This window comes from Bos indicus, chromosome X, assembly GCF_029378745.1.
Source record: "Bos indicus isolate NIAB-ARS_2022 breed Sahiwal x Tharparkar chromosome X, NIAB-ARS_B.indTharparkar_mat_pri_1.0, whole genome shotgun sequence".
NCBI lineage: Eukaryota > Metazoa > Chordata > Mammalia > Artiodactyla > Bovidae > Bos > Bos indicus.
In genome coordinates this window covers 132,950,717-132,976,389 of record NC_091789.1, presented here as the reverse complement: position 1 = coordinate 132,976,389, position 25,673 = coordinate 132,950,717, and the positions used below count along the sequence as shown (strand labels likewise).

At 37.2% G+C, this 25,673-nt stretch overlaps 1 protein-coding gene across 7 annotated transcripts in view; it reads right to left on the bottom strand.

Moving 5' to 3' along the window:
* The window catches only part of RPS6KA3 (ribosomal protein S6 kinase A3), a 159,357-nt gene that overhangs the window by 49,220 nt on the left and 84,464 nt on the right, over positions 1-25,673 (bottom strand). For 6 of the 7 annotated variants that reach the window (XM_070784985.1, XM_070784982.1, XM_070784987.1 and 3 more), the window contains 2 exons: positions 9,443-9,559; positions 2,716-2,797 (listed from right to left, as the gene is read on the bottom strand). In XM_070784985.1, the coding sequence (XP_070641086.1) occupies positions 2,716-2,797; positions 9,443-9,559 (199 nt within the window). Of the gene's footprint in view, positions 1-2,715; positions 2,798-9,442; positions 9,560-16,619; positions 17,456-25,673 lie in introns of those variants that run through there. The other variant, XM_019955706.2, reaches the window with a different exon arrangement.

Here is a 25,673-nt window from a genome sequence, read left to right as displayed (position 1 = left end):
TCAAAGGATAGAAAGCTGGGATCGGGGCCATCCGGACGGGCTTGGAGTGTTGAATTCGCGGACTCTGGTCAGTCGACCTGAACAGGCTCTGGCGGGCCTCTCTTTTTCAATATTTATAAGATTTTAAATTCTTGATATTGTAAATACTGTTGCAATGAAAAAATGACAAGTACACAAAATCTTCCTTTAAGATTATTTCCTCAGGTTACTTTAGCAGCAATAATGGCTTGCTATACTTAATGCAAAACAGCTTTCTAATTTATGTTGCCATCATATGAAAAAACTCATTATTTTACATGCATTTATCAGAAAACTGAGACATCTTTCCAAATATGGTTTATTTTGTCCCCTTATATAAAATGTATTCTAAAACCCTGTAGGTGGAGGTTGTAGTGTTATTTCTTAGGAACTCCTAAACCAATCATTCCTTTTACATTTATTAGTTGGAATTCTACTGTAAGAAAGAGCTTTCTGTTGTTCTCCATGAATTATTTTATGGATTAACCCATGGATTCTTTATTCAGTGGGTTGTAATCGATCACTATCATTAATTACTGCAATGTTTAAACTGTCCTAGATTTGGCCAGTAGGAGTCTTTTAGTAAATTCCTTATATATTACTATTTTGTGATATCTAAGGCAAATTATCTCCTGATTTCCTATTTATACTACTTTTCATTATATGAAGGGCCAATAATTTTTGTATTGTCAATCTGCTTATAATTTGTGATTTGCTCAACATTTCTTCACAAGTTTTCTAGGATGTGTTAAATTGTAAAATTCAGTTAGATTGTTGTTTACTATGGTATATGGTTTAAGAGAAGACTAACTTTTTTCCAGGTTGTTCAGAAGGATTTCAAGCAAAATTTATAAAATCAGTATTAAACTTCTCATTTTCTGGACATATGCTTTGTCATACAGCACAGCAATTAATATTTTTGTAACAAATACATTAAACTTTAATATATAATACTTCTGTACTATTTTGTCCCACTGGTTTATATACCTATATTATTTCCCCCTCAAAATACATTGAATTATTACTGCTTTCGGAGAAGGCAATGGCACCCCACTCCAGTACCCTTGCCTGGAAAATCCCATGGACGGAGGAGCCTGGTGGGCTGCAGTCCATGGGGTCTCGAAGAGTCGGATACAACTGAGCGACTTCACTTTCACTTTTCACTTTCATGCACTGGAGAAGGAAATGGCAACCCACTCCAGTGTTCTTGCCTAGAGAATCCCAGGGATGGCGGAGCCTGGTGGGCTTCCATCTATGGGGTCGCGCAGAATTGGACACAACTGAAGTGACTTAGCAGCATTACTGCTTTAATAAGCTTTAAGCCTGATAAAGCTTGTTCCTTTCTTCTTCTCTTTTAGAATACTCTTTGAGGCATATGTTTTCAAGTGAAATTTTGAATATTTCAAGGAAAACGCAACAGGAATCTTGAGGATATGGAGCTAACTAGATGACTAGTGGAATACTGAGAATCTTATTAGCCTTCTCTAAAAGAAATTGGGCATGTTTTTCCTTTCCTAATATCTTTTAGGTTTCTCAGAGTTTCATTGTTTCCTTTATATATATTATGCACAACACAAGTGCTGTTATATACATGAAAACAAACTACTTCTGTTGCTTCTGTAAATGAACTCTCTTAAATAAGCTGGAGAAGACTTCTGAGAGTCCCCTGGACAGCAAGGAAGTCAAACAAGCCAATCTTAAAGGAAATCAACCCCGAAGCAAACTTCGGGAGATGGTGAGTAACAAGGAGGCTGGCATGCTGCAGTCCATGGGGTCACAAAGAGTCAGAAACAACTGGATGACCAAACAACAGATGTAGCTGTATAACATGGGATTCCTGAGTATGAAGTTATAAAAAATAGTGACACAGAGTAGGACACTAAGGATATAATTTTAATGCCCTGGTCCCAGCAAGAATCAACTAAGTAGTAGGTCAGGAAGTGGACACTAGATAGGAAAGAAAAAATACATTCAGGAAAGAGCAAAAGAACAGAAGCAATGGATGGTATTTTTAGAAGAAGATGAAATTTCTTGAAATGATGGCAAAATCCAGCGTGAGTTACTAATTGGGAAAAATAACATCAGAAATAGTAATTGATCATCATAAATATTCCTTCCAGAATATTTTAAAACCTTTAGAAAATACAGATAAACTTGAAGAGGAAAAAGAGATGTTAGGAATCAACACATAAAACAATTAGAGGTTATGTGGTAAAAAAAAAACCCAATACTACTTTTAAAAAGGAAGATTTAAGTATTTTGAAATCTAGGTACAATTTTTTCTAAGAGACTGTTTACCTACAAGAACCAATTTGCAGACCAGAAGTCAAAATGTTAAAGTCCTTAGAATAAAAGCTATTGTGTGTCATAAATTAATTAGTACATTTTTAAAATATTAAAATACTAATATGAACTGGTAAACGTATCAAACCTAGTTTTAATATTCTAAACTTCTATTTGCCTAAAACCCAAGAAAAATTTGTCATACTTCTTTCAAAACATGGCAACTCCCATTATCACTAGTCATATGAGTCCTAGTCTTGTAGGAAAAAATCCACTAAAACAAAGTCTAAATTTAAAGACAGTAATAGGAACAGATTCAGAATTTAAGTAACTGGCTGAGAAATCATATGAGATCAATTGAGATTTTTCGTCTGTTCATACTACACGAACACTACAAACTGCAGTAGCACTTACCTTTCAGTGTGGCCTTCTTCAGTACTTTCATGGCGTAAAGCTGTCTAGCATCAGAGCCTGAGATTTTTTTGACTAAGAAAACCTGTATTTAAATAAGAGAAAGTAAGTTTTACAAAGTATCACAAACTATGCTATTGCTAAAATAAGACTCCTATTGTAATACAGCTTATTAGAAAGATTCTGGTACATTAACTATTTTCCTCAAACTCTATCAATTATAAACACAATGAATTGTAAACAGTGCTTATAACTTTAGGTGTCAATATAAGTGAACACATTTCTTATTGTTATTTGCCAATTCCCTGAAGATCAAATAACATGTAAGACAAGGAAAAATCTTTAAAACATGTAGCAATCAGTCTAACATGTTTAAAGTATAACACAGGTGGTAACTACTCTGCTTTTAACAGAACAAAAATTCTGATTCCATAAAAATTGTTATACAGGAGTTCCCGTTAACCATAATTTTCTGCTGATTCAATTCTGTTGAATAGTCTTTTCTATATAAAAACTGCCGCAATTTCTCATTTACTGGGCAGAGCAATTTATTTTTATTTTTAAATTGAAGTATACTTGATTTACAATGTGTTAGTTTCTGGTGTACAGCAAAGTGATTCCATTTATATATTCATTCTTTTTCATTTTGGTTTACAACAGGATATTGGATATAGTTCCCTATGCTATATAGTAGGACTTTGTTGTTTGTCTATTTTATATATAGTAGTTTCTATCTGCTAATCCCAAACTTCTATTCTATCCCTCCCTTATCCTCTTTCCTCTTTGGTAACCATAACTTTGTTTTCTATGCCTGTGAGTCTGTTTCTGTTTTGTAAATAAGGTCATTTGTATCATATTTTAGATTCCACATGTACGTGACATCATAGGATATTTGCCTTTCTCTTTCTGACTTACTTCACTTAGTATGATAATCTTTAAGTCCATCCATGTTGCTGCAAATGGCATTCGTTTTATTCTTCTGTATGGCCAAGTAATATTACATTGTGTATACACACCACATCTTCTTTATCCGTTCATCTACTGATGGACATTTAGGTTGCTTCCATGTCTTGGCTATGTAAATAATGCTGCTATGAACACTGGGGTACATGTATCTTTTCAAATCAGTTTTCTCTGGATGTATGTCCAGGAGTGAGATTGCTGGATCATATGGAAACTCTATTTTTAGTTTTTTAGGGAACATCCATAGTGGCTGTACCAATTTACACTGCCACCAACAGTGTAGGAGGGTTACCTTTTTTCCACACCCTGTCCAGCATTTACAATTTGTAGACTTTTTATTGATGGCCATTCTGACTGGTGTGAGGTGATATCTCACTGCAGTTTTGACTTGGGCAGAACAATTTAAAACACTTATACTGAAGAAGCCTACTCATAAATACTTAATGTAAGCTAAGTCAGAACCCTGCTTCCCCATCTTTTAAAAATAAAATATACACATATAACCTAAATATTAAGAATACAATTCCCAGGTATGTAACTGAGCTTCTTGATTTTCCAAATATTTCCAAAATTCAGTGTGAGATTTATGCAAAATGAATAAAGCCTGCTCTAAATAACTCACAGTCATACTGCTGCTGCTGCTGCTGCTGCTAAGTCGCTTCAGTCATGTCCAACTCTGTGCGACCCCATAGATGGCAGCCCACTAAGCTCTTCTGTCCCTGGGATTCTCCAGGCAAGAACACTGGAGTGGGTTGCTATTTCCTTCTCCAATGCATGAAAGTGAAAAGTGAAAGTGAAGTCGCTCAGTCGTGTCCGACTCTTAGCAACCCCATGGACTGCAGCCTACCAGGCTCCTTCGTCCATGGGATTCTCCAGGCAAGAGTAATGGAGTGGGGTGCCACTGCCTTCTCCACACGGTCATACTATAACATAGCTAATACAAAACTATCAATATATCCCCTCTACTCATTTTGACCATGAGTTTCATGATCTTTTCCATCAAACTTTTCAACAGACTTGCTAAAGTCTGTTTAAACAGACTTTTAACAGACTTTTTTCTCCTACCCATTCTTTTAACAGACTTTTTTCTCCTAAACAGACTTTTAACAGACTTCTTTTTTCTCCTACCCATTCTTTTAACAGACTTCTTTTTTCTCCTACCCATTCTTTCCTAGCAGTGCTATTGAGCTGCCACAGATGCTAAGAAGAGACACAACTATAATCAAGGAATAATTCTAGGGTCAGCTCTCAATTATCTGCATCAGCACAGTAGACTATTAGCACAAAATCAAAAACTGATTCATTCAACTGATTCTGGTGCAAGGCAGAGTTCCTCACTTTGAGAAATTTTTCCAAAGACAATGGGCAATGACCTCACTGAAAAGTGCCACAGTGTACACAGAAACCCTGATGCAGGGTATGCTTCTCTGCCTAAATCTTTCCCCTTGTCCCCCTTCACTGGTGAAACTTTCTTTCAGCCAGCTAGCAGTGAGCCAACTTGGGGAGAAAAAGTGTATTCTCAGTCAGGGTGGTTCCTAAGAAGGAATGATGTTCAAATATTAAAGGCAGTCAGAGATTATGAGTATTTCTGATCTGAAATAAATTCTAATTAGGTAGGGATAGTGAGGATTTATATGATATTTATATTTATTCTTAAGAGTCCCTAATCAAGTTTCTTTGGGCCATTCTACAAGAAATATTGTCTTCATGGGTTGCAAGCTTTCTTCACCCTTCTTTGAAAGCACCCTCTTCATACCTTTCAGCACATCTTAGTTTTTGCAAATGACTTTCACAAGGATTTGTAATGCATCATTCATGATAATTTGGGGAAGCAGGCCTACTAAGCAATGTCTATTTTATAGCTGCCCAAGCTAGGGCTTTGAGAGATGAAACAGTTCACTTAGTCACAGTGGTGACATCAGGATAAGAATTGGGCCAGCTACCCAGTTTCAGCGAAAAAGTTGGCTTAAAGTTCAACATTCAGAAAACGAAGATCATGGCATCTGGTCCCATCACTTCATGGGAAATAGATGGGGAAACAGTGGAAACAGTGTCAGACTTTATTTTTCTGGGCTCCAAAATCACTGCAGATGGTGACTGCAGCCATGAAATTAAAAGACGCTTACTCCTTGGAAGGAAAGTTATGACCAACCTAGATAGCATATTCAAAAGCAGAGACATTACTTTGCCAACAAAGGTCCATTTAGTCAAGGCTATGGTTTTTCCAGTGGTCATGTATGGATGTGAGAGTTGGACTGTGAAGAAAGCTGAGCACCGAAGAATTGATGCTTTTGAGCTGTGGTGTTGGAGAAGACTCTTGAGAGTCCCTTGGACTGCAAGGAGACCCAACCAGTCCATTCGAAAGGACTGGTTGTTCTTCGGAAGGACTGATGCTAAAGCTGAAACTCCAATACTTTGGCCACCTCATGCGAAGAGCTGACTCATTGGAAAAGACTCTGAAACTGGGAGGGATTGGGGGCAGGAGGAGAAGGGGACGACAGAGGATGAGATGACTGGATGGCACCACCGACTTGATGGACATGAGTTTGAGTGAACTCTGGGAGTTGGTGATGGACAGGGAGGCCTGGCGTGCTGCGATTCATGGGGTCGCAAAGAGTCAGATACGACTGAGCGACTGAACTGAACTCAGTTCTGTGCTTCTGCTCAGGGCCCTCTTATTCCGCTGCCTCTGGCAGGTCACCAGTCAAGCATAGCAGTAGCAGCAGCAGTCCAAGATGCCATTGGATCTTCTCCCACCAGCATTTCTGACCTTTCTAACTCCCCCATGAAGCTATTCTAGGCTGTGACAGGTCATCCCTGTTTCCTTGGCTTAGATTGGCTTTTGAGGATGAGTAAGAAAGGAGACGCCCTATATTTAATGTTTGCTATTTTTAGTAAGGTATTTAAGTTACTCTTAAAGAAATAAAGGGAGAAGCATGCTAACTCCTGGAAACTTCAATATTATGTTCCCTGAAAATATAATATACTGAAATAAGTCCATCTATTTTGGTTTATCTGTAATAAATTACATGATAATACAATCTCATAGCAGATATTATGAGCTTGAGCTTACATGATTTAATTCTCACTACTACTTTATGAGGGTAGGACATTATTTACTCATTAATTCTTTCCAGAACTATATGCTAGGTACCGTGCTACAGGATCAACACTGAGACATGGTACAAGGCGTGCATGGCCCCTGAACTCATAGAACATATAGTCTAGTGTGGGAGATAGCCAATTAATGAATAACTACTCAAACAAAAGACTGCAATTGTGGTGAGTGCTGTGAAGATGAGGTATGTAATGTTCTGCAAGGGTAAAAGAGACAAATATGATCTAGCCAGGATGGCTGGGAAGACTTCTTTGAGCTCATAAGCATGACAGGAGCTAACCAGAGGAGGAAGAGGTGGGGTGGGACACAGTGTTTCAGGCAGAGGGAACAGCACGTGCAAAAGGCTTTTGCTTACAGGCTGAAAAGGAGGCCCATGTGGCCAGAACACAGGTAGCGAAAAGTATATAAAGCGATGTTGATGAGGTAGTTAGGGGGCAGACTCAGGGGCTCCTCTATCATCTTAAAGAATTCGTCTTTCTCCTGAAAGCAAAGGGAGGCTACCAAAGGGTTAAGGGGATAGAGTACAAGACTAGCTCCTCTTGGTTGCCCTGTAAATAATGGCTTGAGGCAAGAATAAATTTGGGAAGCCCAAGGTAGGAGCCTTCTTCATTAGGTCAGGGAGAAATGGTGGTGGCATAGACTGAAGAAGTGGCAGGGAAAAAGAGAAAACAGGCATGATTTGAGAAATCTTTACTAGATCAACAAAACTTGTGGACAAATCATATTGGTAGAGGTGAGGGGAGAGGGAAGGGTGGGGACTAGAAGGATATGTTAAGAATGGATGCCATTCATAGTGATGGAGAAAAGTAAAACAGGAAAGGTTTGGGGGTTAGGGGAAAATCATGAGTTTGGTCTATACACATTGAATTTAAATTGACTTTAAGGTATGCAAAAAGAAAAAAAAAAACAAGTAGCTATACATAGAGTTCAGCGCTTGGAGGCACAATCTAGACTGAAGGTGCAAATCTCTTAGGTCAGCTGTACAAGGGTTTTATTAAGATAGTGGACATAGAGAAAGTAATTAGGAGCAGGTAGAGAGTGAGGAGAAGGGAGCCTAGAATGGAACATTGAGAACTTTAATACCTGATGACTGCCTAGAAGAGGGAAATGGTGCTCTAAGAGGTTCAGTAACTTGCTCAAGCACAAATAGCAAGTATGTAGGAAAAAAAGAAAGAGAATCTACCTCTGGCTGACCTAGAGCACAAACTTGCAACGATTATCTTCTTTTGGCTACTTAATCTGTATTTGGATTAAAAATATCATTCTGGGTTTGGAAGAAGTTAACAGCTGTAACAGATTACCTATGTTAGCCAAGAATTGCTAAATAGTCCCATTAAAATACACAAGAGAGAAAAACTGGTCTTGTTTTGAAACTTGCAAAACATGTTATCTTCAAATGCTTCCTCAGCGAGGTGGCAAAGAAGTATTGCATGGTTAAAGTTGAATGCACTCTCAGAAAGTTCCTCTTGCTGAGAAATGTACTAGATAAACAGGTCAAGTAGTAGTGATTATAAAGCTATATTTCCCAAAATGGAGTACAGGAAGTGCTCCTGAGGTATGCAACAGGGGGAAAAATGATAAAGATGTTGCAATTTCAGCTAGTAGATTTGGGAAATATTTTTAGATATTAAAACAGACACAGATATCACTGATTAGAATGCAACCTTTGCATTCATTTTAAAGACAAGCTAGAAGTCCCCCAATTTCATATCTGTAGTGCTAACCCCCAACCCTATTTCCTTGGATGTACCTATTCACTTTCTGCTGGAATTAGGGATATTCCAGAGGAAAGACTGATACGCAGTGTTAGAATGTAATGCAGGATCACCTTCCAATTCTACAGGAAGCCTCAAAAAGAGACCAGTGTATCACAGGAACATTTTGTGGTTTTTTAATCATTTGAGAAGTGCAATTAGAGAGGTTGCTGACAAAGGTCGGTTTAGTCAAAGCTATGGTTTTTCCAGTAGTCATGGATGGATGTGAGAATTAGACTATAAAGAAAGCTGAGTGCTGAAGAATTGATGATTTTGAACTGTGGTGTTAGAGAAGACTCTGGAGAGTCCCTTGGACTGCAAGCTCAAACCAGTCAATCCTAAAGGAAATCAGTCCTGAATATTCACTGGAATGACTGATGCTGAAGCTGAAGCTTCAATACTTCGGCCACCTGATGTGAAGAACTGACTCATCTGAAAAGAGCCTGATGCTGGGAAAGATTGAAGGCAGAAGCAAGAGGGGACGACAGAGGATGAGATGGTTGGATGGCAACACCGACTCAGTGGACATGAGTTTGAGTAAACTCCGGAAGTTGGTGATGGACAGGGAAGCCTGGTGTGCTGCAGTCCATGGGGTCGCAGAGTCAGACACAACTAAGCGACTGAACTGAACTGAATGCTGTGAAGATAAAATGAACGGAACGCCGTGAAGATAAAATGAACTGAATACTGCCAGTTTACAAAACTTTCTAATGTACTTTTGAATGGTTTTATTCACTTTCTCACACTTATTGACAGTGAGAATTATAAAAACAGAAAATACCACTTTGTAGGGAGATCAGTAGTATTTCAATAAAATATTTCCATTCCCCATTTGTATGAAATACACATTAATTTCAAAAAACAACTTTTTAAAAAGTACATATTCATGACTTACCTTTCCAAATGATCCCTGCCCTAATACTTTTAAAAGTTCAAATTGGGAAGGATCTGCCTTTTCATGTCCTTCCTTTACATGATGTGTGATTGCAATTTCTTTGATACTGCCTTCTTCCTGTTGATGCAAATATAAGGGGATAAAACAGAGTTAGAGCTACTTCCTCTGGCTATAAATCAAACAATATAAATTTAGTGTATTCATATTAGAAATCCTCAAGTTAACATACATAAACTGCCTTTACTGACCCATCAAGTAAAAAGAGAACACATGCCAAGCAAATATACTTTAAGTTAAATGTCAGAGACAGAATAATACCAGCCAACCACACAGGCCAGTTAAACCTCTACATAACATTAGCACTGAATATTTTCAAGTCTTCATGCTTCCTAATGGAAATAATCAGAATAATTAGTTTCATTGGCTGAGGGCATAGGGTGTAAAGAAATCTGAAAACAGATCAGACTAATCTGCTATGCTCTGATATGTGGCTGTATCAGGTAGAATCAATACTATACACAAAAAAACCTGATTATTGGGGAGAGGGGTTGAAACATATTCCAAAGTAAATGTGGAAATTTCTACCCTCAGCAAGGCCATCTGAATTAGCATGCTGAAATTTATTGTGTTTGAAATATCTAAGTTACTTCCTGTTTCTAGGACAACCTGAGATCTGAGAGGGGAGAAAGGGATATCTCTAAAACACAACATCAAAAAATATTTAACATTTGGATGGAGGATTAGACAGAAAAAAAAGTGTCTTTCCAGCATGATGGAACAGTAGATGGAACTCTTCATCTTAGAGTTAAGAAAAGGATAGTTAAAGATGGTGGTGGTTTTACTATATTTGAGAGAAGGTGTCAGAAGAGAAAGGCTGAAAGTACATATAAGTATACATATAATTTCAATTATTTATTTACCCTGAGATCAGAAGATTAAATACACCTTATTTAATCAAGACACATAAAAATCAGCCCAAAACTACAATAAAACAAAACCCAACAAAACGAGAAACATAAGCTTGTCACAGACTATTATCATACGCTGTATATTTTAGCACTTTTTTCCTTGGGTTAAGTGGGATGTAATTTATTAGGCTGCAACATTTTTTCATCTTATATTTCATAGCAAATACCCACTACAATTATCTGTCACAAATAAAAATGCAACACAGGCAGGGAAGGATTACTGATTATAACCGTTCTGCATTGTCACAGGCATTCAGAATTAAGCCTCATTCCACAGTGTGAGCTACAATCAGGCCATGGATCTCACAATAAACAGCAGTTACTATTCAAGAAAGATTTCATTTTTGATGACTACCCTTCCTTTCCTTTGAATAACCGCACTAAGCACCTACTATGTATTAAGCACAGTACTGGGAATACCTTTCATTCTATTTCTAGTAACGCTGTCTAGATATAATCCATCATTACCTTTCCTGTAGGAAACTGAAACTAGCTTGGTCACTCATCATGCCCCTTTTTGCCACTGCCACTCCAATTCATCCTCCTGACAAATTCATTTTCTGAAAGTAGATGCTCCAGTTACATGACCAACTGCTCAAAAACTTCTCCAAGTTTTCCCAAATTAAATGCGCTGCTTCACCTTGGCACTGGAGGTCCTCTGCAACATGGTCTCAACTGCTTTTTCTGGCATTATTTCCCAACATTCCCTTATAAAGTCTTTTGTCAAGCTGGGTTATTTCCTGTTTCCTAAATTTTTTGTCTTTAAAATCTAAGTAATACTTACACATGGGTAACAAATCAAATAGTGGCAGAATAGTTTAAGATGAAAAGCAAGTCTCTTCTCACTGCCATACCTAAGCTTTAAAAAAAAAATCTAATTCTTTCTGCACTAACTTTGATAATTTTTTAGTTTATTAACTTTATGACAATGCCTACTGATTTAAAAATAAGATGAAGGACTTACTTATATGCCCCTGCCATCCATCATCTTCTTCCCTACTATCTGATAATTATTTTCACAAAACCCTCTCGTTTTTTTGATAAGTTTTAGACAGGATCCTAACTCTTCACTTTGTAGGAGGGTAATAGTGCCCATACATTCTTTTCCTCAAATTACCCCCCACCTGCTGATAGCTTCTTTGTATTAATATTTAAGGCTGTATTAATATTTAATTTAATATTAAGAAAATTAACATCCTCTCTTGTAACCACTACCAAATTCTTCTTGCTCTCCCCAAAGCCTGATTCTAAAAGCTGAATGCCTATACAAGCAGCAGCATTTTCATGACAATACATTATTCAAACGAAGGCTAGGAGGTTTATTAAATTTCCTTTCATACGGTCCCTAACAGTGACTTCTGGGACAATTCAAGGGGACTTGAAATCTTAGCTTTTAATCATACTTTCTATTCTTCTGAGAGCCTTTCTTACCTTCCCTCAGGAAGGGTCGTTCTCTAGACCTTGCTGCATAGGTATTATCTCGGGATGTATCGTCAGTGCTTTCCTGGTTGAATTTACTATTTTCAGTTTCCCACATTTCTCTCTTTCTTAGATCACTCCCTTCTAACTTCCTAAGAAAAGTGATGTGGAAGAAAACTTTCTGGATCTCGCACATCTGAAAATGTCTTTATTTTGTCTTCACATTTGTATAGTTTGGCTTCCTACCAAATTTTAGAATAAAAACAACCTTGCCCAAGAATGTTGGCGCCATTTGTCCACTGCCTTCTAGCAGTCAGCGCTGCTGCTGATGCTAGTCTGATACACACTTTTTAGTACGTGACCTGCTTTTTCTTTCTGGAAGTTTTAAGAATTTTCTCTGTTTTTGTATTTCTGAAATTCCACACTAAGTGAGATAAAAATGGTCTCCTCTCCTTCAGAATGCTAGATGCTTGGTAAACCTTTATAATCTAAAGACTTGAATTTTTTAACTCTGGTGGAATTCTAACATTTCTTTGATAAATTCCTTCCAACTACTCTTCAGGGTTTCTCTTTTTACAACAACTCTATCAATTGGACATTGTATGTCTGGAATTTAATTCTCATCTTTTTTTCTCCTGGTTTCTGTCTCTTTTCTGAGAGACATCCTTGACTTTATTTTCCCACCTTCATACCAAAGTTTCTATTATGGTAAATCTTGTTTTAAAATAAATCTTCAAATCCTTCTTTTCTCAGCTTCTTTTTTTAAACAGCACTTTCCTCCACTCCCCTACCACATCCTCTCCAAAATGGATGCAATCATTTTGAGGATATTAGACTTTTAAAAATTTTTTTCTAAATTGAGAGTGCAGAGAATATAAAAATCGTCCTTGGGGGTAGAGAGAAAAGATCAATGTCTATGGCTCAAGTTCCAAAACCTTGCCACTGTTCTATTCCCAACACATTTTTCTTTTCCTTCCCAGTTGAAATTTTTACTAATCATATCAGTAAACCATTTTCTATCTACTTTTACGTATAAGTGAAGTCACAGTAGCATAATAGGCATGATATCCTTGGTTGGTATCTTGATTCCCAAATTGTGCTTTATGTTAGAGTCTTTCCAAGTTATTGGACCATGAATATTTCAGAAATGAACTTGAGGTTCAATTAGGACGTTATACTAATGCTTGGGCAATCTTGGATAACAGATAGGAAAGCAACAGCGTGCTCTTCCAGCTCATATTTGGAATCCAATGAGATAGATGCAGGGAAGAATATCAAATTTCTGAAGATATAGATAACCAAGGACAGACTGACATTCACATGTGACAAACCTATCTTTATGTCACTAAATCAACTGTTACTGAAATCAATCTGTCATAGGAAAACATAGAATTACAGCTTGATAGTTTGTAAAATTGTGTTTTTGCCTTTAAGTATACAGTGAAGCAACTATAATTTTATGGGAAAAGAATTTTGTCAATGAGGTAGAGGAGAACTATACATTATAACCATTATAATTTTTCTGTGAGGCTCACATTTTTACATTTTCTAGCACAACTGCACTTTAACTGATATATGGATATCTGCCCATTCATTGGAGAAGGCAATGGCACCCCACTCCAGTACTCTTGCCTGGAAAATCCCATGGGCAGAGGAGCCTGGTAGGCTGCAGTCCATGGGATAGCAAGAGTTGGACACGACTAAACGATTTCACTTTCATGCATTGGAGAAGCAAATGGCAACCCACTCCAGTGTTCTTGCCTGGAGAATCCCAGGGACTGGGGAGCCTGGTGGGCTGCCGCCTATGGGGTCACACAGAGTCGGACATGACTGAAGCGACTTAGCAGCAGCAGTAGCTGCCCATTCATTATCACAAAAACTTAGCTTACATATTTAAAAAAAGTTGTAACAAATTTCATATTTTTATTTTTACAAAGTCCACATTTATTTGATAAAGGTGTACTTGTAGGTAAAATTGTGAGGCTGGCAGCTGGTCTACATCACAATCCTGTATCCTTCATCTACATTCCCCGCACTTTCAGACACTTGGCACTCCAGCCTAGGTGTTCAATACTCTCAACTTACGAATGGGAATTAATTCATTCATCCATTTAAACATTTATTTATTGAACACCTAATACATGCCAGGCACTCTTCTAATTGTCTGAGACATATGATAAATGAAACAGAACAAAATCTTTGCTGTTCTGGGAGAGACCTAATAATAATAAGTAGTAGTAGTAGTACTACTAGTAATAGTAGTTATAGTAAGTTCATCTTAGAACATGATACATACTGTGGAAAAAAGATATTAAGTTGGATAAGAGGGATCAGAAGTGCATGGATGGAAAGAAGGCCTTGCAATCTGAAATAAAAACACCAGGGCAGGCTTTACTGAAAAGACGCTATTTCCTGAAGGAGTTGAGGGAGTCAACCATCTGGGGGAAGAGCATTCCAGGCAAATGGACAAACCAGTGTGAAGGCCAGTGTGGCGCACACAGGGAAACTAGTGTTCGGATCAGAGAGTGAGAAGGAGAGGAAGAAAAGGAAAGGTTCAAGAGGGGACTAAAACTCAGGCAGCTCTTGTACTTTTCCTTCGTGACTGCCTGGTCCTGATGGAAGTGTTTCTGATCTATGACATATTCTCTTAGGGTCCTTCCTTTTTGTTAGAAGGCAATTCAGATTATGGGCCCGGCAATGGCAACCCACTCCAGCACTCTTGCCTAGAAAATCCCATAGACGGAGGAGCCTGGTAGGCTGCAGTCCATGGGGTCGCTAGGAGTCAGACACGACTAAGTGACTTCACTTTCACTTTCCACTTTCATGCATTGGAGAAGGAAATGGCAACCCACTCCAGTGTTCTTGTCTGAAGAATCCCAGGGACGAGGGAGGCTGGTGGGCTGCCATCTATGGGGTCGCACAGAGTCGGACATGACTGAAGTGATTTAGCAGCAGCAGCATGGTGCTAGGTATTAGCAATACTAAGATACTGAAAAGTAACTGCTCTTCAGGAATTTACCCAGGGTTTCAAAAACGTACTACTGGGTAAACACTTGTTGAGATATGACCCTGATAGATAAAACAAAGTCCGTTCAGTTAAAAAAAATTTGTAATTTTTGGAATTTGTAAAGAGTATCATTTTAGACATTACAGAAAAATGGCAGGAGAAAATTCATGGACAGATGGATCTTTTGGTGCTCCTTCCGTCACAGAGAAAGGTCACTTCATTTGTTTCCCAGGACCAAGAAAAGGTCCATAGGTTTTGTCTTAAATGGTCTTTGAGGTCTTTCCCTTAATAGGGAAAAATTAACTCAATGTTTCCTTTCAAGTTGAAAGGGAAAAAATAGAATTTTGTTCTTAAAATGTTTTTTTAAAAGGATTAAAGAAAAGGAACTGAAATTGATGCTGCCTACCTGAGTTATAGAAAACATAATATTTTATCATCCAAACATCAAAAAACCAAACTGGGTGACATTAACTGATTTTAAAGAGTGATTCAACATTTGGCATTATGCCCTGCCTTGTATACATGATTTCCTTTTTCCTCCCCTCCCTTGAATCAGGAAGTGTGTTCTTAAGGCATTTGTATTTTTAAAATTGTTTTTAATATCAGAAAACATTGTTGAAGCTGGAAATAAAACATTTAAATATTCCTTAGTAAAAGTCAATACATAAGTATTTTCTACTCATGGATATGTAATCATTTTGTGGCCTATCATAAAAAAAAAAACTCTGACAAATGAAATTATAAGATTATATATAATCCAAAATTAAACACTGCTTTCTATATAGATACTTATAGTTCCATAATACACATTTTTTTAATTTTAAAAAGATATGCTAATTTTTTGGCTGTGACACATAATTAGGCTGCTTATTCAAGTTGTGGTGAGAAACTACATTTTAATTTATTCTAGATTACAATTTGACCAAATCTAATTTACTTGATTTGCTAATGAATAATAAATATGCTCAACATTTCTCATTTAATCAAATTCTTTAAGAGAGTATTCCAACCAGTTTCTTGAATCTATGCTTGAAAAAAGAGCATTGCTAGTTTCCCAGACTAATATTCTCAATAACTGCTGCAAAGAGCACTAAGTTTTCTCCCAGTCGGGAATCCTGATCAACAAATTTAATTCTCTTTAAAAAGCAGGAGGACAGCACAATTCTCATGGGAAAATATCAAGTTGATTTTGGCATGCTTTTAGATTAAATACAATGCAAATTATCATTCACAAACACATTTTAACAAAGTTATGCTTTAAAAACTGTGCCTACTCTAAGATAAAATTACCTGCTTAAAATATAATTGATTAAAAACTTCAAATTTTTGAAAGAACTAATTTCAACAAAACTCTGCTTTTAAGTTCTTGACTTTAAAATAAGACATTCTCCTACAATGTTGCTTTCATTATTATTACATGGTAATCTTGTAAATATTAGTACGTTTCCAATTTTGTTCAGGCCTAGTTTAATACTGAGAGTTACAGTCATCTGTTTTATAATACAAAATTATACACACTAACAAGATAAAAATTACTTTAGCACTAAAAAGCCAATATAAAATAACTGTAGAAAATACACAGAGTTGAAATGTATAATATAAATAGCTGGTTTACTTTAAGCAAACAGAAATAGCATCCTTTAAATGTTCCTTAAGAACTGGTTTTGAATTCTGAAAAGCTACTTAAAAGAACATATAAAGTAAAATAATTGTTTAATTAGTGTAATTATACTTAGCTCCAACCGAAACATTTTAGTCTTTAAAGAAGTTGAACAAAGCTTACCTGTATAGAGCGAACACGAAAAGACAGAAATTTAAACATGGCTACGAAACCATGATGGTGATAAAAGAATTTCTGATGGTAAAACTTAAGTTAGAAAGGGAAGGCCAAGCCCCTGCAAAGTTTTTCCCTACCAGCTGTTCCGGCAATTAGAAAATTTCCTGTCAGGCGGGTCCCGAAATGCTAGAGAGAGGCCTGACAATTTTCCTGTGGTAAAAGAAAGGAGAACCGTAATGGCGAGGGCACTAATGTAGCTGATAGGTAGGGAGGCCAGAACAGGAAACCAAAACAGATTTGCTGATAGCAAAATCCTGTTGAAATGTTCATACGCCTGGTTCCCAGAAATCTGGATGACTTTCACAACCAGTAAAATGAACATTCTTTTATTTCAGAATCCTGAGATAGGTTGGTATTTCTTAAGGTATTTCTTAACTATATGACACTTTAAAAGCAACGGAAACTAGTCAGCACTGCTAAAATAATAAGTCATCCATTCACATGTGAAATTTTACCCTGTGTAATGTTTATACACACACTCCAAAAGACAGTTTCAAGACTACTTTAAGGTCACATGTAGACATGTAATGGGTGTTCCCTGTCAATGAGGAAGAGTTTCCGAACTATGGGAAGAAAATGACCACATGCAAGAAACTTTTTGATTGTGATGTAAGGACAGATTCTTCCTATCTTAAATGAAAGTAAATTACATTTAAATTCTTATTGGTTTCCTAACATCAATTATCAACCAGGTTAAAGACTTCAAGGCCCACAGTTAAAATTCACATTCCTAGCTGATAAAATCTAAATTAAAAAAAAAAAAGTCCACTCCCTGGGTTATTAGTGAGCAAAAGGAACATTTACTGAAGTAAATCTGGAAAAGAAAGAAGGTTGAAACTACTGTACAACCCCCTACTCCATTTCATCCTCAAATAGCTTCCAGAAGTTCTTCTAAGGTATTTTTGCTTTGAGAAATATTTTTTAAAGTATGCCAGTATTCAGACATGATCACTGAGACAGTGTCATTTAAACAAAACCAAACGACAGAAGCATCAAGATCTGTGGGGAAATACTCTATTTAACGTACACAATCTATGTGGAACCAATAAAAACCTCAAATGTTAATCTACATAACCTGTACCGATTTCATAAAAATCACCGAATTTTCAAGAACTGAAGAGCATTTAGAAATCAGCAGGTTTGCTCCAAGCATGAAGGAACTACGGTGAAGGGAGGCACATATTTGATGACAGAGCTACCTACCATGAGAGCTCAGTGCTGCTGTCCTGTATTGAGCAAACATTAGAGGGCCTATTAGGTGTTTGGAGAAGGCAATGGCACCCCACTCCAGTACTCTTGCCTGGAAAATCCCATGGACGGAGGAGCCTGGTAGGCTGCAGTCCATGGGGTCGCTAGGAGTCGGACACGACTGAGCGACTTCACTTTCACTTTTGACTTTCATGCATTGGAGAAGGAAATGGCAACCCACTCCAGTGTTCTTGCCTGGAGAATCCCAGGGACAGGGGAGCCTGGTGGGCTGCCATCTATGGGGTTGCACAGAGTCAGACATGACTGAAGCGACTTAGCAGTAGCAGTATTAGGTGTTACAGATACCATGTGAAAGGCCACGACTCTTTCTGCTAGATCAAATTTTTATGGCCATGTTCTATAAATGACCTAATACAGTTGAAGAATTAAAAAAAAATTACTCCATTAGAAAAATTATTCTATGTAACCAAACATATTAGAATCACCTGGGACTCAAACAAATAGCCAAGATAAAATTTTCAACTGTGCCTGGGAAACTGCATGTCTCTTGATTAAAAATGCATATCTTAGTTTTTCAGCAAGGAAAGCACTTAAAAAGTTTTCCATCAAAAAAAAAAAAAAAGTTTTCCATCAGAACATAAACCCTTCCATCTCCCAAAATCAATTACTTAAGGCTCCTTACAATACTGCAAAAGGGCAGCAAGGCCAGGACAATCACCCAACACTGAACCAGTGTCTCAACATGAGGTGCTTCTTAAGACTGTCAAGAAGAGGCAAACGTCATGGTTATTCTACAACCAACTAAGGTGCACAAAACAAAACAGGAGTGTCCCCATACAGAGCAGTCACCAACTTTACTCTTGTAACATTTAAGAACAGGAGCAACCAAATAACCTTTTTTGAATTTAAAGGGTTGGTCTAAATTGGCTTTAATGACTAGTGATGCTCAGGTTAACAATTCACATTTTACTGTGAGTTATGCTTTTTAATATTACCCCTAAAATATAAAGCAATATTTCAGACACCAAAATCTGAACTAAGTCTTCCTCAGTTGAAATGATACCTTAATTAAAACAGCATGGTACTGCTGTATAAAAGATAAGCATAGCGACAGAAAAGAATGGGACGCTTTACCTCTGAGGGAGATGTGGTGGTATTTGGCTACCTGTTTAGAAAATGCAAGCATAAAGGAAAACATTGATACAAATTTGGTTATAAAATTTAAAAACTCCTTTACATCAAAAGGCACCATAAACAAAGTTAGAAGAGTAGCTCAATATATATCATTGAACAATTGCTTTACTTGGGTGTTAGTTATCTCCTAACCAGAACAAAAGCTCTTAAAGTCCTTCAGGACATTGTTTATGGCATTTATCAGTGTTTAAGCATATCCCATTGTCCCTACCAGATTAATCTTTGGAACAGGCACCATACTTGCTTGTATCCTTATAGCAAACACCACATAGGAGAAACTCAAATAATGGCTGCCCAATTAAGTATCATATACTGAAGTCTGAAATGGACACTACTTGTGTGGTTGTACCCATGAAACTAGATACTATTGTTAATATTCTCCTGCCTCTAACTTTTAACTATCTTTAAATTTATCTTTTAAAATTTTCAGCTAGTTTTTCATTTTTGTGTCTTATTGGTTTTATCATTCACCTTATTAAAGTAACTTTCATTATAAAAATTATGCATGCCCAGGATAGAAAGCTTAAATAATAAAGATAAACAAAAAGGAGAAAAACAAAAGAGGGGAAAAAATTCACTATGTCAATGCTTTCTAGTTTTTTTCTCTTTTTTTTAAAAATTTTATTTTATTTTTAAACTTTACAAATTGTATTAATTTTGCCAAATATCAAAGTGACTCTGCCACAGGTATACATGCACACACTTGAACCATACTACAGAATATTATCATTTTTTTTTCTGTAGAGGGTCAGAAAATACAGCTTTGCAAGTCATACTGGTGTCAACACCGCCACTGCAGCAGGAAGAAGAATGGGTGACGTTGTGTTCCAATAAAACTTCATTAACAAAAATAGGGGGCAGGTCTCAGGTATAGTTTGCTGACTCTTGTTTTCTATTATTAAATCAGCCTCAATGTGTCACTAATGACTGCAGAGGATTCTACTATATAAATTCCCTGGGGTGGTGGGTATTTGATCTATATCACTGGAATGTCTCCATGTTTTGTGTACATTCACAGTTTATCAGAAATAATTTCTATAAATGGCACTGTATTTCTAGAGGTAGTGCATTCGAAGTTGCTTCAGTCATGTCTGAATCTTTGCAACCCTATGGAATGTAGCCCACCAGGCTCCTCTGTCCATGGGATTCTCCAGGCAAGAATACTAGAGTGGGTTGCCATTTCCTCCTCCAGGGGATCTTCCCGACCCAGGGATAGAACCTGGGGATCCCATGTTGTGGACAGATTCTTTATTGATTGAGCCACCAGGGATGGAACCTTCTAAAGGAGTATACAGCATTTTAAAGTTTCTTGATCCTAACTTATTTGGCAAGTTGTCCTCCAGGAAGAATGTAAATAATAATGAGAGAACCATACCAAGACCTCAGGCAAGGGTAAACTACAGCCAAGCAGGGGCAGTCAAGGGCTAAATCTGGTCATGCCCATCACTATTTACCTAACAGCTCCTGCTGGTTTTGCCCTACATAATGGCTACCACTGACATGAGTGGTTGCCACAAAGCCCACGTGCCACAAAGCCTAAAATACTCACTACCCAGCCCTTTATAGACACAGTTTGCTGACTCATGGTCTTGAGTCTTCCAACAGAATGAGCAGCAAATGCAAAAGCCCTGAGATTAGGAAATCAGCTTAATGAACTCAAAACACAAAGGAAAGACCTTGGTGGCTAGAATGTGTGAACACCAAGGAAAGAGAAGGAAATGGGGAGGTAGGTTTGGGCCACATCAAGCAGGGTTTTACAGACTATTAAGAAGTTTGGATTTGATTTCCAGTGTAATGGGAAGCTAAACTGCCTCATTTTAGGCAGCAGCATCAATACTGATTCCCAAAATCTGTAAGCCCTTTTTGGCTTTTTCCTTTCCAATCTAATTTCCTTCCTCTTCATATTTAATCCATCAATAAATTCTACATATTTTATCTCTGAAATATACCTCAAATCTGTCTGTTTCTATTTCCTCTGACACTGTCAGTACAAGCCATTATCATCTAGTGCCATCTAACTGATTTTCCTTTTTCCAAATTTCTCCTATATAATCCTTTTTATTCACAGCAGCCAGAATAATTTTAAAACAGAAATCAGGCTGGGTCATACCCCTATCTAACATGCTTCAATGGCTTCGAATTCCAGACTAAAACTCAAATTTCTCATAGTCTATGGAGCATAAAGCAAACATTAATAAATGCTACCTTGATCCTAACTTGGGAATACACTCAGAAAATCATTCAAATACAGTTATCAATATTTGGGTTTAGACATATTTTAATCATGATAATATGAGACAACTTCCTCTTTACTAAAAGAAGAATGAATACTGAATTTTGTAAAGTGTCTTTTTATTATCTATTAATATAATAAACTTAGTTTTTCTCCTTTGACTCACTGATTTGATAACTTAGATCAACAGATGTCCTAATATGCTTGCATTTCTGGGAAAATTCCATTGCTTTACTATAAATCTGTTTTTGATTTGTAAATTTTTAGAAGGACTTTTGCATCTGTATTCATAAATTAAATTGGCACAATTTCCTTTTCTGTGTTCTTTCATTTTCAGGGCTCTGCTAACTTTATAAAACAGTCTAGAAGGTGATACAAATTTTTCATATGTTTTAGGACAATGGCAGTACATATTAGGAGAAGGCAATGGCACCCCACTCCAGTACTCTTGCCTGGAAAATCCCATGGATGGAGGAGCCTGGTAGGCTGCAGTCCATGGGGTCGCTAAGAGTCGGACATGACTGAGCGACTTCACTTTCACTTTTGACTTTCATGCATTGGAGAAGGAAATGGCAACCCACTCCCATGTTCTTGCCTGGAGAATCCCAGGGACGGGGGAGCCTGGTGGGCTGCCGTCTCTGGGGTTGCACAGAGTCGGACACGACTGAAGCGACTTAGCAGCAGGAGCAACACATATTCTTTAATAACTTAAAGTTCTCCCTTCCTATGGGTAAAGTCATAGTTTTTCCATATTTTCCTAGATGAAATCATTCAGGTTTTCTTAAAAAACACATATTTCAGCAAGACTTTCATATTGGCATAGAGATATACTTCATATGAAAGTGAAAAAAGTGTCAGTCACTCATTCGTATCCAACTCTTTGTGACCCCCTGCACTGTAGCTCACCAGGCTCCTCTGTCCATGGGATTTCCCTGGCAAGAATACTGGAGTGGATTGCCATTCTCTTCTCCAGGGCATCTTCCTGACCCAGGGATTGAACCCGGGTCTCCTGCACTGCAGGCAGATTCTTTACTGAGTCACCAGGGAAGCCCATACTTAGTACACTATTATGTTTTTTTTTTTAATCAAATTTAAGGAAAACTTCAAGCTTACATAATAGAATAGTATAACAAACCCTGATGAATCCAGCACTCAACTATAACGATTATCAACTCATGGCCAATTCTGCTTGAAATACTCACTTCCCCCCACTCTCATAACTAATTATTTTGAAGTAAATCCCAGACATTATAATATTTCATCTGTAAATATTTCAGTTGTTATAATGTTTTAATCTCCTTCCTATCTGTGGTTATATCCTATTTTGCTTTCCTAATGTTGTGCATTTCCTTTTGTTTCTTATTTTTCCTGTTTTCTAATTCATCAATTTTGGAATTTAAATTCTTCTCTGGCTTTTTATAGGTTTACTGTGTAGTTCTTTTTCCAGTTCATTCACTGAATTCTCCATTCCTTTATTTGAATTCTCATTTATTAATAAACTTTTTTCAAGTATAATTCTAACAATATCATTTAAGATACTACTATATGCTAAGAACCATGTTTCACATGAAATTATTTCAGTTACTTCTCACCGCAATGAGATAAGTACTGTTATCCACACTACAGATGAAGAAACAAAAGGTTAGAGAGAAGTTAAGGAACCTGCTGCCCAAGTTCAGAAGTGGGAATGGCTGCGATGTTGTTGGTAGGAGCACAGGCAGGCAATTATATCTGGGGAAAGAGTGTGTATATGTATGGCCAGTGGCTGACGTAGGCCAGACACCAGGAGGTGCTAAACCTTTTGATATGACCCTGAAGGAATACGGCTCAGTAGAGGGTCCACAGCAGAGTTTCTGAACACTTTTTCTACACCACACATTATATTTGTCTGGCAAAACCTGAACTCTGGTCAATTATCAACCACCTTCATGACTCTATGAGAGCTGAACTCTGCTGGAGAAAAATCAACTGCTATAATAAAAACTTAACATGTTCTTAACCAATTCCTTCAGATACAGGGTGTTTTTTGTTTTTTTGTTTTTTTTTTGTATGAATCAAATTTTCAGATACTAAATTTTCAGATATTTAAGTATAGGGGAAGAATTCTGTAGCACACATCCATTAGTAAAAAATGTTATAAAATGTTAAGGTTGTAAGGTTTTAAATCAGAAATGGGAAATAAGTTTCATGACCATCAACCTGAACCAAATGGTAGTGGCTTCCTTGAAAATGGAGAGGGGTTGCTTCTAAGGCCCTGTCTCAATGGAAAGCACACTGTATTTCACTCACAACATCTCCCCTGAGCATGATGTAAGAGCAACGGGGCAGCACCAGAGTCCCAGACTGGCATCTTGCAGTAGGCAGCAATATACCCTAGGCAGTATTGCTGGTCTCCTTATTCATTTTTTCCTGCTTAGCCTGGAGTTCTTTTCACTTAGTCATTTTCATCTAAAATGGGTAAATTAAGAGATCCACTCAAGTACAGAGGTTACAACTTTCAATACACCAGTATTTCAGGTTAACTAAATAAACCATTCCCATTTCAAAAGAACTTAATCAAATGAATATTCTTTCTTTCCAATTATGGTTTGGATCACTCAAACTCTGAAAAATGAGTATTGTGATAAGCAGACTAGAGCAGAGGAGAAGCAAATTTGGATCAGGGGGATTATATGAGTTAGGCAAGTTATGATTTTTTTTTTTGAAAGGGAGTGTGCATGTGTGATTTTTAAAAGCTCTTAGGGGAGGAGAGAAGGGACACTAGAAATTAAAAATAGCCCTGAAAGAGGGTGAAAAATGTAGTATAGGAAATCTTACATGCTTGGAAATTTTGTCTATTATACATATACTCCATTTAATGCCACCATACAGTGCTAATTATAATACTACTTAATCTCAGAAATATTTTTCTAAGTGGCATATACTTAAATCTACTAGAGCATATTTTCCCCATGCTCTAAGTGCTAAAATATACTCTCAGCCTATGAGAGTTAGAACCACAGACAATACTCTACACAGTCAGTAAGTGTCATCAATGTATCACTCCACAAATGCTCACTGCCAATGAGCACTCTATTGTACTTTCCTGTGTTGAGTGGGTTATTCACTGACTATTATCTACTCTTCTAGGGCTTCTCTTTCTGTAGTTTGTATTTAACCCATAACTTCAAAAGCTACACAAGTGTGTGCTGGACTTATGGCTATGAGTGTCATTTCTGGATGTTCAAATCCAAGTTTTAAAAGAGTTTGAGGGAACCTTGAAGGACATGGAGGAAATCAACAGGGAACTGGTGAAATTCCCTTGATGCTGTGAAGGCCATCAAACACATCACTGCTGCCTTAGGCATGTGTAGACATTGGAAAAAACTATGTCCCATCAGGAGACGTGAGAAGAACAGGACACTGCCTATGTACCTCTACCTGTGTCCTTCACAGGGTGCTGCTCTTTAACTTGGCATCTAAGGTCATCTATGACCCATCTCCATTGTATCTTTTAAAACCATTTTTACCACTGCTACTTTTAACAAGCTTTTTCTAATTCTTGACAATCATGCATGTGACTCTGATACAAGAGCTACAAAAGACTGAGTTGATATATAGTACTTAGGACTGTAGTAATATAATACAAAGTTAATGTTATGAGCAATTCACATACACATGGCCATTAGAAATATACAATAAAAGGAACGGAAGGGCCAAAGGACCAAATTAAGAGAAAGTCATTTCTCAATTTTGTCTGAAGCCAGGTCTACTGTCAGCCACAAAATTACTGGATACCACCCTTGTTTCTAAAAGGCATACTTTCTCCCTGGTGAATAGTCTGAGAGAGCAGGATCAGTCTCTGGGAGGAAGAGGACAGGAAAATTAACACTTATTGGGCTCTTCCTTTGTGCAAGGTATTTATTTATCTCCTTTAATTCTCAAGCCTCAGAAGAACCTTTGCCTGCCACTGTAAGAACCATTAAGAGAATTATTTCCCCACTAAACAAGAAACTGCTTTAGAGATTCCTGGATGATTATGGAGACTCGAACAGCTCAGACGCCCTATTTCCTCAGCATGGATCATCAGAGCATGGAGTCCTCTGACCAGATGAGAAAAGATAGAAAATTTTGGAGTCCAAGAAGGTATCCTCACTTGAGGAGCTATATAGTAACTTATCTTCTACTATGAAGGCAATCTCTCTCTCCCAGCCTTAGCAGAATAAAGGATAAAAATAAAGTCTAACAGGTAAGGGAGAAGAACAAAATACAGTGGCTAGAGCAAGTTAACTGGTGATAAATTCAATTAATTATACATAAATATGAATTAACATGCAAAGATGGCTATTAAACATGCAAAACTTCATTAAACTTCGTGGGAAATA